This window comes from Mytilus edulis, chromosome 3, assembly GCF_963676685.1.
Source record: "Mytilus edulis chromosome 3, xbMytEdul2.2, whole genome shotgun sequence".
Classification (NCBI taxonomy): domain Eukaryota; kingdom Metazoa; phylum Mollusca; class Bivalvia; order Mytilida; family Mytilidae; genus Mytilus; species Mytilus edulis.
In genome coordinates, this window is record NC_092346.1 from 26,241,511 (window position 1) to 26,258,255 (window position 16,745).

The 16,745-nt window shown below is 33.2% G+C and overlaps 2 protein-coding genes across 3 annotated transcripts in view; one reads left to right on the plus strand and one right to left on the minus strand.

The window, feature by feature from the left end:
* LOC139516086 (endoplasmic reticulum membrane-associated RNA degradation protein-like) overlaps positions 1-10,398 on the minus strand; it is a 24,631-nt gene extending 14,233 nt beyond the window's left edge. Inside the window, exons 1-12 of one of the 2 annotated variants that reach the window (XM_071305936.1) lie at positions 10,296-10,398; positions 9,262-9,406; positions 8,681-8,841; positions 7,990-8,091; positions 7,023-7,112; positions 6,516-6,613; positions 4,802-4,920; positions 3,893-4,110; positions 3,455-3,484; positions 2,404-2,472; positions 1,040-1,210; positions 648-725 (exon numbers count right to left, since the gene is read on the minus strand). In XM_071305936.1, the coding sequence (XP_071162037.1) occupies positions 648-725; positions 1,040-1,210; positions 2,404-2,472; positions 3,455-3,484; positions 3,893-4,110; positions 4,802-4,920; positions 6,516-6,613; positions 7,023-7,112; positions 7,990-8,091; positions 8,681-8,841; positions 9,262-9,406 (1,281 nt within the window). In that variant the 5' untranslated portion in view covers positions 10,296-10,398. Of the gene's footprint in view, positions 1-647; positions 726-1,039; positions 1,211-2,403; positions 2,473-3,454; positions 3,485-3,892; positions 4,111-4,801; positions 4,921-6,515; positions 6,614-7,022; positions 7,113-7,989; positions 8,092-8,680; positions 8,842-9,261; positions 9,407-10,168 lie in introns of both variants that reach the window. The other variant, XM_071305935.1, reaches the window with a different exon arrangement.
* Positions 10,399-10,464: 66 nt separating this feature from the next.
* LOC139516085 (serine-rich adhesin for platelets-like) lies at positions 10,465-15,139 on the plus strand. The gene is made up of 2 exons (XM_071305934.1): positions 10,465-10,530; positions 12,027-15,139. The coding sequence occupies exon 2, from the start codon at positions 12,040-12,042 to the stop codon at positions 15,118-15,120; it is 3,081 nt and encodes a 1,026-aa protein (XP_071162035.1). The 5' UTR covers positions 10,465-10,530; positions 12,027-12,039; the 3' UTR covers positions 15,121-15,139.
* The last annotated feature ends 1,606 nt before the right edge of the window (positions 15,140-16,745 follow it).

Here is a 16,745-nt window from a genome sequence, read left to right on the forward strand (position 1 = left end):
GATAAAAAACTTAATTGATATAGTTTTTTCTCTGACCACCTACCCCCTCTTGGCTTTTGCACCATTTTTGACCCATCACCCATCCTCCCCCACCCCAAAACTATTTGAATTAAGTTTTTTATCCTTCTTTGAATTTTTGATGTCATCCCTAATGTGTTTAATATTTTTATGCAATGATCGATAAACATAGCATTCTCAACAATGCCTGCTAAGAATGATTCTGACAACAGAAATAGGAATGTTACACATCATTTTATAGATAACTTAATATAAATTTAAGACATAACAAGTTTCAGTAGATTAATCCCTGCGGAAACAAAGCGATTTGGTATTTTGTGTTATATTACATAAGGTATAATATGGTGTTGTTTTTTTTTCGAGAGGACATGTGAAAGAAATAGAAAAACAGGTCCTGATTTTTTTAGACAAACTCTTTATAATCTTCAGAATTTCACAGACCAAAAAAATCCTTTTTATCTTTACTAAAGTTTGTTTACCAATAACATATGAAATATATCTTAGTATGTTGGTTGTAAGAAGTCCTTAAAACCTTATTTCCCCTCTTTTGTTTAGAATAAGTATTTTTACAAAAAATTACTAGCAAACTTACATACTTACAATAGTTTTTTAAAATAAAAATTTCCTACCTTTGATTTTACTAATGATACTGGGTGAAACAAGGCCTCATACTGATTTACCCAAGATGCAATTCTCTTTAGCCAGGGCTAAAATAATAAAAGGCAAAAATCACATGTATCAATAGATCCTACATTCTGTGTATGTGATTTTGCAGAGGTATTTAATAGTTGTCAACAATATAAATACTTTTTATCCATTTGAAGAAAAATCGAATAATTTAAACATTCGTCATTTTTTCTAGTAATTTATACTGCACGAGGTAACAAATTTTGTAATAAGGAAACACCAAAGATTAAAAAGTTGCATACAAAGTTACTCAAATGAACTATTAAATTATTTTTTCAAAATACAAAAAATAGCACATGGTTCCATGATGTACTGGTACAAAACATATATTAACCTTTTTACAACAGTCATCTGCAGGCTGGTACTTTGATGTTATGTGTACTGTTACTATGACAACAGCAGTACATAGTGACTTGGGAAAAGTAAAAACATCTGCTTCACCATGACTTAGTCTATCTCGTATACGTGGTCCACTTGGATATGTTAGCAAATCCATTAATATTTCCTGATAATAAAACAAAAAGCATTTGAAGTGGAATTCAGTTGAAATTCAATGTTTTATAGGTATTATGAATTTCATTCAATGTTGCCTTTGCGAAAAAGAGATTCTATTTAGAATTCTTAAGGTGGTACCCAACACTTTCTCTAAAATTAATTTGGCTCGTTTAATTTTCATAAAATTTTGACAAAGTATTTACTTTGACCCTTTAACAAAAATATAAAAAATTCAAAAAATTTGAACCAAGCGTTTTATCAGAAAAATTACACTGGTTATATAGCAGTTTGACAAACACTAATTTTGATCATTGAGAAGCTTTATATTGCCTTCACAAGGCAACGTAATTAAAACGTTTAGCTGATATTACAGAGTTATCTCCCTGTAGTGTTAGGTACCACCTTAATTGCAATTTTCTCTCTCTCCTTCTCTCTCACAGCTGCTAGGGAGAGAAATTAGATCACTGTTCAAGATTCATATTATTATAATCATATTGTGCAATGCAAATTATTTTCCACTGAGGTATAGGGGGATGGTTGAGATCTCACACAACATGTTTAACCCTACCACATTTTTGCACCTGTCCCAAGTTAGGAGCCTTTGGCCTTTGTTAGTCTGATTTTAGTTCATTTATATATTCAAGAGTTAAGTATGATGTCCGTTATCCCTGAACTAGTACACTTTTTTGTTTAGAGGCCAGCTAAAGCACCCTTCCAGGTTCAGGATATTCTTGCTATGTTGGTTGACCCATTGGTGGTCTTTGGCTGTTTTCTGTTTTTAGGCTGGGTTGTTGACACATTCCCCATTGCCATTCTCAATTTTATGAAGCCCATATCAAAGTATTTTCTCATGGGCACTGTCCATGGTTGATCTTAAGTATGTAGAATGTTTGTACACTTAGTGTTTTAATGTTTTTAGGCAGTTCAGAAGGCAAATTTGGTTTACAAATGAACATATGTTTATAAAGCTTTTTTTAGACCATATATAAAAGAAGATGTGGTATGATTGCCAATGAGACAACTATCCACAAAAGACCAAAATGACACAGACATTAACAACTATAGGTCACCATATGGCCTTCAACAATGAGCAAATCCCATACCGCATGTCTAGTTCATACTGAATGGAGAAAATTGTACAGAGTAAAGTCAGAAATGCAGTGTTCAGTTCAGTGTTTGATATTTAGAATTAGATAAACTAACCATAATAGACTCTCCAATCTCAGATGGCAGCTTATTTTCTACATTTTCTGTGACATATTGATCAAGAATCTATCAATAAAAATAAAAGTCATTCAGCATTCATTTATTCATTAAAAATGTAAAAAGTCTTGTTTAACATTTGCTGTAATATTGCCTGTAAAAAAGTTTAATCTGTTTTCAAACCACAAAATTAAGATAAAATACCAGAAAATAATCTGAGCTCTTCAGCTTATATCCATTTGGGCCTTTAAAATCTTAGTAACTGCTCATCACACATTAATTTGGAAAATTGGTAATGGATTCATTTGTACTTTCATTTGTTGTAAGATGAACAATATCCAAATATGAGATTCTTTAATTCTATCTGTAATGCACTTTTCTATTGTTCTAAACAACTGCAACATTTCACATCTGGTCCGAGTACACAGTTTTTCGTAGTGCATTTCTTTTAGACAATAAATGGAAATGAAAAAAAATCCAACCTGCGCTTTCTTAATAATATTTTTACAGTGTTATGTACTACTTTTGGGACAAATTATATCAAAACTATAGAAAACTTCATCAGCTCTAACTCAAAATATGGACAATTTTATGTTCAGGGGATCTTAAAATCTTTTGACAGCTTCCAGGATACTTATTTTTAAACTTTTTCAGCTGGACCAAATCACTACTTTACTTATATTTGAGGTATAAAACATAAATAAATAAATTTGAAAGGGGTATAAAACAGATTGGCAAGTAACACACTGTCCACACTAGGGACTATATTCGTGGACAACGAAAATCAAGGGACGATAACTGTGTACTCGGACCATCTGATACTAAATAGTAATGTGGAATCTGTTAAGCAATGGGAGATAACTCAATGTTTTTTTGTTTTTTTCCCCATTTTACATATCATGTACTTTCTAATGTTGAAAGGACAGCAGTATTTGACATCTGATAGTAAATAATAAATCCATCAGTATAATCTATTAAGATAGGGAAGATTACACAATAAACATGTAATTTGAAAATAAAACAAAACCTTTAAATAAGTTTGATAGCCTACCTCATCAAGAGTAGTATATAATGTTGTTGCCTGAAAGAGCAAAGTAAATTTCATCTATTAAATACAAATAATAAAATAAAACAATGATTAGGGTTTTTAAAAAAAAGATTACTAATGATAAAGACAATACATAAATATCAATTTCCTTTAATTTATAATCTGGTTTAAAAAGCTGATACCGATGGGCAAAATTCCCATATTTGTTTAATTTTACACAAAAATAAAAAATTGTCAGGTTCTGTCAGATCCCTAATCATAACATAAATCTTATTAGATCATTCCATGTAAATGTAAATTGTAATCCTTTTTGATGTGTAAGAAATAGCAAAGACTCCATGGTTCTGTTTTTGAAATTAAAAATTCAAATATTTTGGCATAAATGAATAAAAAAAACAAAAAAAACTCAGACTGAGTGAAATATTTAACAATGATACTAACCTCAGCTGTAATGGTTCTCCCTGGACAATTGTTTACAATAGAAAACTGACATCTAAGGGCATGTTCTAACAAAGGTAACAGCAAAACCATAGCCAGGCCTGGTTTATCAGTGTTATACAAGTCTATGCAGTGGTTCCAAAGTGTTAGTTGGTATTTAGGTATGAAGCTACTGGTTTGCATTAATATCTTCATCTCTTCTGACGTCATGTCATTTATATCTGATTCAATAAAACAAGAAATCAAAAGTTATATATCTGTGGTAATATTAACTGATCAACTTTGGTTAAAACAAGCTCTTAGAAATTATGAAATAAAAAAGAATAGACAACTTTCGAGTTCGATGCATTTCCGTCAAGAACTCTGGTTTTAGTGAACATCATCCGTGCGTTTCGGGGTATCGTCATTTCCGTTCCTATGTTGAGCTAGTAGTTTGAAAACTATAATGCTATATTGTACAAATTATTCGGCAAATTAAATTCTTCTAATTGACAATCAGCACTGCTGTCATTAGTGAATTGTGATTAGGTTCTTACGAAAAACAAACATTATTTCTAGTTTATCCTGCACAATGACGATTACTAAAAACTTGATGAATGTTAAAAGTGCAGGGATACAGGCAATCCCCTCTATCTGGTAAATGACGTAATTAAGGCGCGCATAATTGACGAGTTTTTCCTGGTGACGGATGAACTTGAAAGTGGTCTATAAACCGGCTGTAAGAAAATTTAAAAGCATCCAGAGTCAAACATAATAAAGAGGTCAAATATGTTCAGCTAGAAGTTGTCTTGGCATGTGCCTTTCTTTTTTTCCCATACAGTATACTTCTACACTTTGAACCTCAATTCAAAGGTCATAGGAGGAGGATAATATAAAGGTTTAGATGAATCTTGTCTTGGTTTAAATGAATACCTGGCAATATCTCTGCATACTGACTGTCTTGATGAAATATTATTGGTGATCTATGAGGAATATCTCCTTGTAAATACTGATCCAGACTTGGTAAAACTATTAACAGAAAACATGTGTATCTGAAAAAATAAAAATAAGTCCATGTTCTTTAAATTAAGAAATAGGTGTGGTAAAGTCCTTATGTTGTCTTGCAACTGATGATGAATGGCTGTTTCATATCCAGAAAAAAATTACTTGCATATTCAGGACAAGGATATGTTAATGTGGTAAGAATAGAAACGCTGCTTTTTTGCTAAAAAGTCAAGGTAAGCTTGATTTTTAACGTGCTTCTTCACAATGTAACACTCTGAAATTATTATTCTGATTCTGAGCCCAGCAGTCTTTGCTCTTTCTCCTAAAATACTGTTTATTAGTTGATAAGCAGCAAAAAATATTTTTCCAGTCTTTGGTTTGACCCATTCAGGGGATTTATACATTCCATTTCAAAAATGATAAATAAAATAATTGAATAACAAGAATGTGTCCAAAATACATGGATGCCCCACTCGCATTATCATTTTCCATGTTCAATGGACCGTGAAATTAGGTAAAAGATCTAATTTGGCCTTAAAAGTAAAAAGATCAACCAAAAGGGAACATGTGTATTAAGTTTCAAGTTGATTGGACTTTAACTTCATCGAAAACTACCTTGACCAAAAACTTTAACCTGAAACTTACACTTTTAATTTCTATGTTCAGTGGACCATGAAAATGGGGTCAAAAGTCTAATTTGGTTTTAAAATAAGAAAGATCATATTACATGTATAAGGAACATGTGTACTAAGTTTCAAGTTGATTGGACTTCAGGTTCATCAAAAACTACCTTGACCAAAAACTTTAACCTGAAACTAGCACTTTTAATTTCTATGTTCAGTGGACCATGAAAATGGGGTCAAAAGTTTAATTTGGATTTAAAATAAGAAAGATCATATCATAAGGAACATGTGTACTAAGTTTGAAGTTTATTGGACTTCCGCTTCATCAAAAACTACCTTGACCAAAAACTTTAACCTGAAGTTGGACGAACAGACAGACGGACGAACGAATGAACGGACAAAAAGACGGAAGGACGCATAGACCAGAAAACATAATGCCCCTCTACTATTGTAGGTGGGGCGTAAAAATAAATGTAAATGTAAATTGCAAATATACAAGGAAATTAATGAAAAAATATAAATGCAAGTTTACATAAATGATTATTTTGCGCAGGTGGTAATCACATCAGACCTTTTCTAATTATAAAATTATCAAATAATTTGCACCTTTTATAAAAAAAAACTTACATAAAGATTTAAACATTTGCTGAAATCATCATACAGGTATATCCATTATCTAGTTAAATATTTTTTGATCATACATTCATTCTAGTATTCATTTGGAAGAAACATTACTGAGAAGAATTAGGAGAAAGGGCTTTTTCCAGAATTTATTAAATGGGGGCATAGAAATACACTTTTATTAAAATTTGATGGGTGGTGGTTATTCAAGGCAGATAGTGAAAACCTTTATTTGAAATAATCAATTAAAGTTTAGGGGAGGGGAGGGGAGAGGAGGGGTGGCGAGGAGAGGTTAAATAAAAAATGTCTATCCATCCCATATAAACTTAAGTTTTACTAACTGAAAAAAAGATTTAAATCTGATTTAAGAAAAAAATGTGAGTATTGTTACAACTTGCCTTTTTGAAATTTCCTGTTCTGTAGGAAATCCATGCCAAATAACATTCCTTAGATTCAATGAAATAGGTGGACCAATAACAGCTCTTAAAACTTGAACCTGAAAAAAAGTAACACAAAATTGCCATAACCATTTTTTTTCAATCAATTGTTTTTTTAAATATTTTTTTTATAAAAACATCTTTCCTTGAATTTTTTTACACTGAGGCTACTTTTAAAGAAAAAAAAATGATTGTCTAAATAAGAGTTGAAAGCCAATTACAATAAAGCTTATATATTTAAATGAAGTTAAATCTGCATCGTAAATTTTGTATTATTCCTTCTTAATCCTGATGGAATATGATAAAGCAGTCATAATATAGAATATTTTATTTTTAATATTTACATAAGAGTTAAATTTTTGTCTTGCAAAATAAATAAAATTGAGGCATACAATCTTCCAGGAAGGGAAACTCTCAATATCATTTTTATATTCTAACCTAAAGAGACTCAAAACAAACAATACTTACAACAGTAGGCCCAAAGATTTTCTTTAGTGTTGAAGATGATAGAATATCTTTTAACATAGAAGGACAAATGGTATTCTCTAACAAATACACCTGTAATTAAATGTTTATTACATGATTTGTGTATTTATTTATACTTGCACTAGAAACCAAGGGAGAAAACCCTATTACAGCAAATTCCATTGAGTGTGAAGCCAAAGGTAATATCTTTGGTTAGCTTGCTTGTTAGCTGAACCGTGAAGTCATTGTTAGGTTAGGTAAATTACCCTACTTTAAAAATAGACTAGTCTGACAGAAAACCAATCGATCTGTTTGTTGGACTATGCTACTTTGAAAGGAGGGTAGTATACCTTACCTTATAAAGACTTCACGGTTCAGCTAACAAGCAAGCTAACCAAAGATATTACCTTTGGCTACACACTCAATGGAATCTGCTGTAAAATTAAATCAAAAGGCACCTATTACAGAGTTTACATGCTCTTTACAGACATGGAGCTGACATGGTACTTATAGGGTGATCTTATAACAAGTTGTCTTCTGTAATGTTGAATACTGCACTTACATCTTTAAGTGGTCTGTCTAGACATGGGGCAGCCAGTGTGATCTTATCACAAGTTGACTATTTGAAAGGTAAACCAGAATATAAGACAAATTATATTTTGTGACATACAATTAGATGACGAACATTTCATTCTTTTCCCTGATGAACAAAAAAAACTTGATTATACATGTCTGTACGTCTTTTTATAGACATGGGGCAGGTAGGTTGGCCTTTAAACAGGTTGACTGATGTGCTTAAACCTCCAAGCACTCTTTATAAACATTGGACACAAAGGGAGGTCTTACAACAGGTTGACTTCTGTACCTACTGTTGCCTCTCTTAAGTGGTCTCTTAAAACAGGTTTCCGTTTGACTGTAATTTGGTCTATAGTAGGTTTATAAATACTCTAAGGTTGACAACTGTACTTACATCTCCAAGTGCTCTTTCTAGACAAGAAGTAACCAGTAGAAGAGCTAAATAATTGTCTGTTAACTTGTCAGTCTTAAGTAGCCTGAAACATTCTTTGATGACCTACAAGTTAAAAGAGTAAAAATGCAGAATAGCAATAATTTTGCATAAATTTGCAACAATTTGCAATGTGTGAAATTTAGCAATAAATTCTTTTATTTTTTTGTTTGTACATCCATATTTCAAAGGAGATTCTCATGTATCATGGTGTTTAATATATGTTCAACCTCATATGCAGGATCATAATATAGATGATTTAAGGTGAGAATTTGCTGTTCTTTGGCTGCTTACAACTGGTACATTTTTATTGTTCATTTCATACAAATCTATTTTCTAAAAATATCTTTTAATGTAATGGTATGTCTTCTTTGTTTATAAATTCTGCTCCAATATTGAGACTTTAATATTATCTTTATGTTTTATTCAGTATATGGAAACTTTACAAATTAGTTTTTACAAATCCTTAACAAATTGGTAGTGGTTAAAAAGCATAAATTTCATTTTCTTTTTTGGTTGGAAAGGCTGAAAACCAACTATGATTCAATTATATATATATATTTTTTTAAACTAAAAGAAACAGGATATAAACATTGTTGGTCCTTTTTAGAGATCTTACAATAGTTCTGACTTGTTTCATCACAAATTACAATACCTGTTCTTGACATGTCCAAGAAATAAGGTCACTGAAATGATGCAAAAGGTCATCTACTGTCATTTCTTGAACACAATGTTCACATTCTTTAAAAAGAAAGCCAAGTCCAAAAATACACTTTTCAAAATAATCATCGCTGTTTGTATCTTCTAAACATTCATCTGTAGGAAAATACAATATTTTTTTTATTTTTTTTTCAAATATTTTCTACTGTCATCACCTGAAACACATTAGGCATACAAACATATGAGAGGTACAATGTACCTACATGGAAATTAGATACTAGATTTGACTTTAGAATGTAATGAGGAGCAGACTCATAAACACATTTTAGGATGCCTTATCTTTCTCTCCTCTTTTATCAAGGTATAATAAATTTATCAAGGTATAATAAAGAAAAAATGAAAAGTATTTTTTTAAATAATTTATTTGCATGCTTTTGACAGTAAAGTTAAACATGAATTTATAAATGTTCCCTGCAATTTTTTTTACCTTTTTCATTCAAATATATTCACAAAATAGGCACCATAAAAAGTTATGTCCTACATCAATAAACTTTATTCATTGTAGTTGATAAATACCTGGTAAAACCTGTCTTAACATATCCCAACATATAATCTTGGATGAAGACAAGAAACTAACAGGGCTTGATTCATTATGAACCCCAACCTCTGTTATCAACCTCCTGACCTTTGGAGACAATGCAGTCAGCAACAACTCAGCCATCTAATAATTTTGAAAGAAAACACACATATATATAGAAATGAGTAGAATGGCATCAAAGTGTGAATAACAAGACATTGCATCTTATTCTACTCTCAGTTTTGTAATGCTTATGAGATTGCTAATTTACACGCTTTTCTGTGTATCCCATGAACAGGGGATCTCAACATAATATTTTAGGTATAGATGTGCACCTGGTATGTCACCACATACAGACAAGAGAGTCAGCCATGGATAGGTTAACACAAACAATGTATTATGCACAGACATCTGAACAATATATACAGCACTAAAGCTCAGAGGTTTGTGATTTTTTGTGGGGTTCCAATAGATAGTCAACGCGGCAAATAGTAACAAACCCCTCTGACTATCATAACCACCATGCATTCTATATATCTCTGTCAAACATCCAGTTCATTCATAGTACCAATTCCCCTCAAAGTCTTTCCACCATAGCCAATTTATTTTGTTCTTTACATATGATATATTGTATGCATAAATTGCTATTAAAGCTTGATAATGGAATATTACCCATTTAACATAATCAGAACCACTTTACAAAGTATAGTCAAACTTGCAATATGGCAGAAACGACTGTAGCCAAAACATCTTGCATCGACAAATATACAAAAAATAAAAATATAAGAAGAAAATTGACAACTCTAGTTCTTATAGCCATCATCAATAGATGTGAGAAGAATTATTAACAGATTAAAACATAACTAACAGATCAAATAACTCAATATTTGTAAACAATCATAACACCTGGCAACTCGAATCACAAATGACAAATGTTGTGGGTTTGTCTGTAAGCAGATGAGCTGTGTGGCCATAAATAATTAAAGTGATTTCATTATGATAGCAAACAAATCATAAATTTGCTCAGATTGACTTTGCATTTCCTTCCTGTGTGTAGCTGGCACTGTTTAGATTCGATTGCCTAAACAAATGTAAATTTTCTAATCCCAAAAAATCTACTTTCATTTCGAATGGCGTCAATAATTATAGAGTCTGTAACGGTAGAAACGTCATTTTCCGTGTATTCATTTTGGCGGGAAATTCAAACATTCAAGAGACGTCGATGACCACAAAGGTAGTGGTGACAACTTCAAGAAATATGTAGGAAGGTAAGATTAAAATTATTAATATTAATTCCAGAATATTTTTAATTAGAATTTGCTTAAATCAAAAAGAACAAAGATTTATGTTATAACATCTGAATAATACTTTTTAATTAGAAGTCTAAATAAATTAAAACTTTCTTGGTCATGGAACTGGGTGACTTAATATATAAATATCTTTTATGTGGTTTTTGTTTTATTTAAGAATTTTAGGAGGGTGCGGTGAAAATGTGAACTTTCTGATATGGTCTTGATTTTTTTCTTCTGTCCTTCAAAATACAAGTAGATTTTGCAATAAACCATCAACGACATAAAGGTGAAAATTAATGTTTTTCATAGTAGCGTAGATTATTCTAAAGTCCAAATATTTACCTGATTTCATGCTGATTCAGGACATGTCGAGAAATCCTCCTCCCATTAAGGTTTGTAACTCAAATGAAAAGTTATATTCAATTCAAATCAATATGTTATTGCCTTCCAATAACAACTATTATATAATATGATAATCGTTTTATTACCTTCAAAATATTCTCCCATTGTTTTACCTGCATTTCTGGGTCTATTGTAAGGCAGTTTACAGTAAGGGTTTTTGGTTATTTTTCTGCCCCCACCTAGGGACATTATGACTTTTCTGTCTGTGCGTTCGTTCGTTTGTCCGTCTGTCCGCGTCTGTCCAGTTACAGTTTAAAAGTTTTTTGGTAAAAGTTTTTGATGAAGTTGAAGTCCAAGAGTTTTGGCACCAAATTTCACGGTCCACTGAACATAGAAAATGGTGGGGCGTCCGTGTACTTTGGACACATTCCTGTTTTAGGTTAATGTTAGTGTAAGAGTAAGGATGAATTTTGTATAGCTCTTTATAAGACCCTTAAAGTAAAAAGAAAGTATTTTTTAATAACACCAATGTTACCACTTCGCTCGCGATTAGCATAATTAGTGACCTCATTAATTGTATATATATCTACCGATATACAGAAGATAAAAACAACCTTATGTCCTACACATATTATAAAATTAAGGAGATGTGGTATGATTACCAAAGAGACAATTTGAACTATCCACCAAAGTTCAAATGAAGTGGATGAAAGCAGTTAGAGTCCGGAAACCGTACGGCCTCCAACAATAAGAAAACCCCAAACCGTTTAGTCGGCTTTAAAAGGCCCTGCATGAAAAATATGAAACAATTTAATTGAGAAAACTAACGGCCTAATTAATGTCAAAACAAATTACGAAAAACAAATATGTCAGACACGAACCAACGACAACCACTGAACTACAGGCTCCTTCCTGACTTGGGACAGACACAAAACGTGAGAATGTGACGGGGTAAAACATGTTTGTGAGCGTTCAACACTTTCCCTTAGCACAACACAAGAACAAACTATGAAAATCAGTTGAAAAAGACTCAACTCATTAGCTGGTGATCGATTAAAAGCAGAAACTCATCAAACAAACACAGACCGCACAGGACATGGTATAATGGTCATTTTTGTTTATGTTTTCAGTCAACGCACATAGATGTCTGCGGGTAGAAAGTCAAAACCGAGTGCTTCGCAAGAGGATTCTACTCCAGCAAAGAAGCAATGCATGGACTTGCTTTTTCATGATGACTCTTCTGTTTCCAAGTTCACGTGGCCAGAAGATGGAAGTGAGTCATCATCATGGCAAATTTGTGATGCGGATGCAGGGGATAACTCTAATCCACCAAGCCGTGATGCCACAAATCCACCGAGTCGGGGTAACTCAAATCCACCAAGTTTAGAATCTACAAAGACAAATAATTCTTTGAGTAGTGAAGCATTGGATAAAAAGAAATTGATTGAAGATGCATTCGAACAGAATTCTTCACAGTCGACTGCTCCGTTTGTATTCCCAAAAACTCCAGCAAATTCTGAAAATGATCTTTCATCACCTAGCACATTTAGCACATCAGGAGAAAGTAACTGTTCTTCACCAAGCACACTAACTTACAAAAGCACAAAACAATCCAACAAAAGATTGTGTTCTCCTTGCAGAACACCAAATAATTCTGAAAACGATATTTCATCAACGGGCATATGTAGCGCATCATCAAAAAATAATCGTTCCCCACCAATCACAGTCAGTAGCAAAAACACAGACCAATCCGACAGTAGATCGTGTTCTCCTTGCAAAACACCACAAAATTCTGAAAATGATTTCTCTTCAGCCAGCTCATGTAGCACATCAGCAGTAAGTGATTGTTCTTCACAAAGCACAGTCACTGAAAGTAATTTCTCATCAAGCACAACTTTTGAATGTGATTCTTCGCCATCAAACACAAGTATTGCAAGTAGTCAACTTTCTGACAGCACTATCTCACAGAACTCTCAGGATGGCTTGTCTGAAGGCATACAATCTAAAAAATCTGTCGGCTCGGAAAACAGACAAGTTCCAACTAAACAAACCCGCCTAACCGATTCAAGTGATAGTGATTCGTGTGAAAGTGATTCATCCCTAGACCAAGAAATAAAAGCAACACCAAAAGGAAAAAGAAATAATCCTCCTGCAATAAAGGTACAGGATACAAAGGTTCCAGAAAAAATGCACGATGACCACGACAAAGAAGAAACAAACATTTTTAAGAATGTGAAAGGTGACAAAACTAAAGAACAGAATCAATCAAAAGGCAAAGACGAAGATAAATTGAGTGATGACGAAGATGATGTCAGTAATTATTCCGATGAGGATTATTATTGTAATAGCTCTTATTCTGGTAGTGGTAGCGAATATGAAGTTTCGGATAAGTCTGTTCAATGTAATGGCATATCTCCTCTTCATATCAAGACAAAGGTCGATAGACAAGCGTTTGTAATGAAAATCATGAAAGCGTTCAAATGCAACTCTCTGTATGACTCGTTCTGCTTTACTTTGCCTCGGTCAAAGGATGCAATTGACGGATACAATATGACGGTCAATGGATTACTTAGTTTGGCCGATCAGTGTAGGTTTGGTCTAATCGAGTCGACCTCGATGAACTTTCCAAGTAAAGAATCCATAGATTTCGCAGAAGGAGTTGTCGAAGATATGAGGAAGAGATATAAGGATTTGTGTCGAGAAGGAGAAAATAGTAACAGTGATTCCCACCATTCTTCAGAAGAAAGCACAAGTAGTATTCTGGAGAAGGAAGTTGACAATGATCTCCCCCATAATATTATATTCATGGTTTCCGATGGAATCAAAGACATTGTGTCGACCTGGAGTGGACAATTCCAGGTTTCTACTAATCCAGTTACATATATTATGTCGCTCCGAATGTTCGATTATAAGCCTTCATTTTCAAACAATATTCGACCAGTTTTCGGTCAGAAACCTGATTTGACGGATGAATTGTGTAAAGATATAGTCAATGAAATGGAAAAGTTCGAATGTTCGAGACAATTGCGATTGGATGTAGACTTCCGAACTTTTGAAAGTCTTACATTTTTCAAATGTTCCGAAAACGAAGCTTTGCTACTTATAAACGTTAAAAGTCCAGCTACATTTTGCCAAAGACTCGTAAATAGCAGCGCCATAGACAGAAACGATTGGCAACCAAGAGACAATTTTCTCCCTTTTGAGCATGGATGTTATCAGGATTACGTTTTGGTTCTAGGGGGCGTAGTCTCTGAACTTTCAAGTATAGCAGCACAGATAACTGTAGCATTTCCAAGCGTTAAAATTTTAAACAAAGATATAAACGAGTTTTTGCTCTATCATATCTCGGTAAATACCTCGGGGAAATATAGAAATTTAGAAACTAACGGCAGACACAGAAAATCAACAAATTTGTCTGTTGATCGTCGAAATAACATCATTGATGTTTTGGAAACAAATCATCTTCTTTCAAAAGACAAATGTGAAGAACTAAGAACAAATATAACAATAACAGAAATTAACTCCAGACTGGGTTCCGAATGTAATGGTTTTGATGGTACGGAATTCCATCCATGTTTCACTGATTACTTAAACTATAAATGTTTAGATGTTAGTGAACTGGAGCATCAACTCTCAAGGAGATGTAATATTTCAGAGAAAATGGCTGATGCCAAACTTTTGGATTACAATCCTGATTCCAATCCTGATTCCCAGAACATGAGCGTAGCAGAATACCTGGCTTCAAATTCAAATTCGAATTTTTATTATTCTTTCTGTAGCTCAGAAATTATTCCCAACGACACGTGGCATTGTAAAGTATGTGGCAAATGCAACCAAGAAAACGAATGGCACTGCCCAAAATGTGACAAATGTTCTAAAGCACAACCAGCATGCCAGCACTGTGGATATGCTGGATATACATATATAATTAAACCAGGCTCGGTGGATGAATCCATGGCGCCAAAATTTGATTGGAAAATCAACTTGAGTACGACAGATGTTCCTGATTGGTCTGTTACTCTCGATCATTCGACCGAAAAAGCTTCCTTCAGCATGGACGATTTCATGCAGGATGAGTTTGGATTGATCGATCCTATGGCATTTTTGTTGGGTTCTGAGGCTAGAGGCGGCGGGAAAAGACAAGGTCGTCGACTACAAAAGTATGAGAAAAAGATTGAAGGAAATCCTAAAATGTTAGCGGCAGCAGGATGTATATTGCAATAAAATATGATAAAAATCAGAATTTACTTCTCTTTCTTATTTTACTCAACTGTTTGAGCAAACAACGTGTCGCTGTTGAATTGGATTACTTTCGAGTTTGTATTGCAGGAAAAAAAATCCAAGGGTTCCTTCAACGAGGGGGGAGGGGGGGGCATATACCTTTTTATGTTAACCTGTTTTGGCCTTTTTCAAGGTGTTGTTAACTGTTATTTGAGATGAATTTAAACTGTTAACTGTTTTAAACCCACTGTGTTAACTGTTATCAGCATTTTTGTATTTCTTATTAACTGCTTTTACCAAAATCCAGGTGTAATTAACATGTTAACAGACCCCCTATTGTCCCCTCTTAAACACACAATTGGTTTATGTTGCCTTTTATTCATACACATTTAATTCATGCTAACACAAAAATATGAGATGTGGTATGATTGCCAGTCATTGAAGACAACTATCACAAAAAACTAAAGGACGAGCATGTAAACAGATATATATTTATGTGCGGCCTTCAACTATGAGCAAAATCCGTACTGTAAACTAAGCTTAGCTATAAAATTAACACAACAGATAATAAATCAATAAATGAAAATAATTTTGGCATACTAGTATAACAACTCCCACTTATAAGCCCATGGTAAAGACACATAATTAATGTCAATACAATTAAAATATAGGTCTTTGATTTGGTTATCCTTTTATGATATATTTTCGGGCACTCGACTTACATAGATCTGAATTTCAACTATAAATTGAAGTTAAGTGGTAGTGTTATTGACAGTTAATCATGTTTGTGAGAGCTCAACTCGCTTGTATCCTTGGACAGTGGTGCAACATAATAACAACTGTAAAAATCAGTTGGAAAAGCTAACAAAAAACTAAAAAAAATTTAACACCAATCAAAAAGTTCTCGCAGTTGCTGAAAGCTAATGAAATACGTATTTCTTCTTTTAAACAAACCATGGTATCGATCTCCGACTTTCTTTCACGTCTTTGTTCTTTACTAGAATACTTTTTATGCCCCACCTTCGATAGTAGAGGGGCATCATGTTTTCTGGTCTGTGCGTCCGTTCGTCCGTCCGTCTGTTCGTTCGTCCGTCTGTTACACTTCAGGTTAAAGTTTTTGGTCAAGGTAGTTATTGATGAAGTTGAAGTCCAATCAACTTAAAACTTAGTATACATATTCCCTTAGATAAGATCATTCTAATTGTAATGCCAAATTAGAGAATTTATTCCAATTTCACGGTCCAGAAAACATAGAAAATGATAGGGCGAGTGGGGCATCCGTGTACTGTGGACACATTCGTGTTTATTAATCAAAACGAATAAATCAGGGCTTGCTTCATACAAAATAATCAACTTAGATAAACCAAAATCTTGAATGAAAGATTGACAAAACATTCTTACTCTGAATCTGGTATCAAGATTGTTTTTATGTTTGATAGGCGTTTTTTCAAGAGACAGTCTGCATTCCAATGAGAACCATGTTCACATCGACTGGTTCCTTTTTTGTCACACATTCTCCACATATAAGACTTTTTAAAAGAGGAATTTGAAAGGAAAGTTCGAAGGAGTAAGAAAAATAATGGAAAAATTTAATATGTCAAATAGAATCATATTCAAAACAGTGTGGT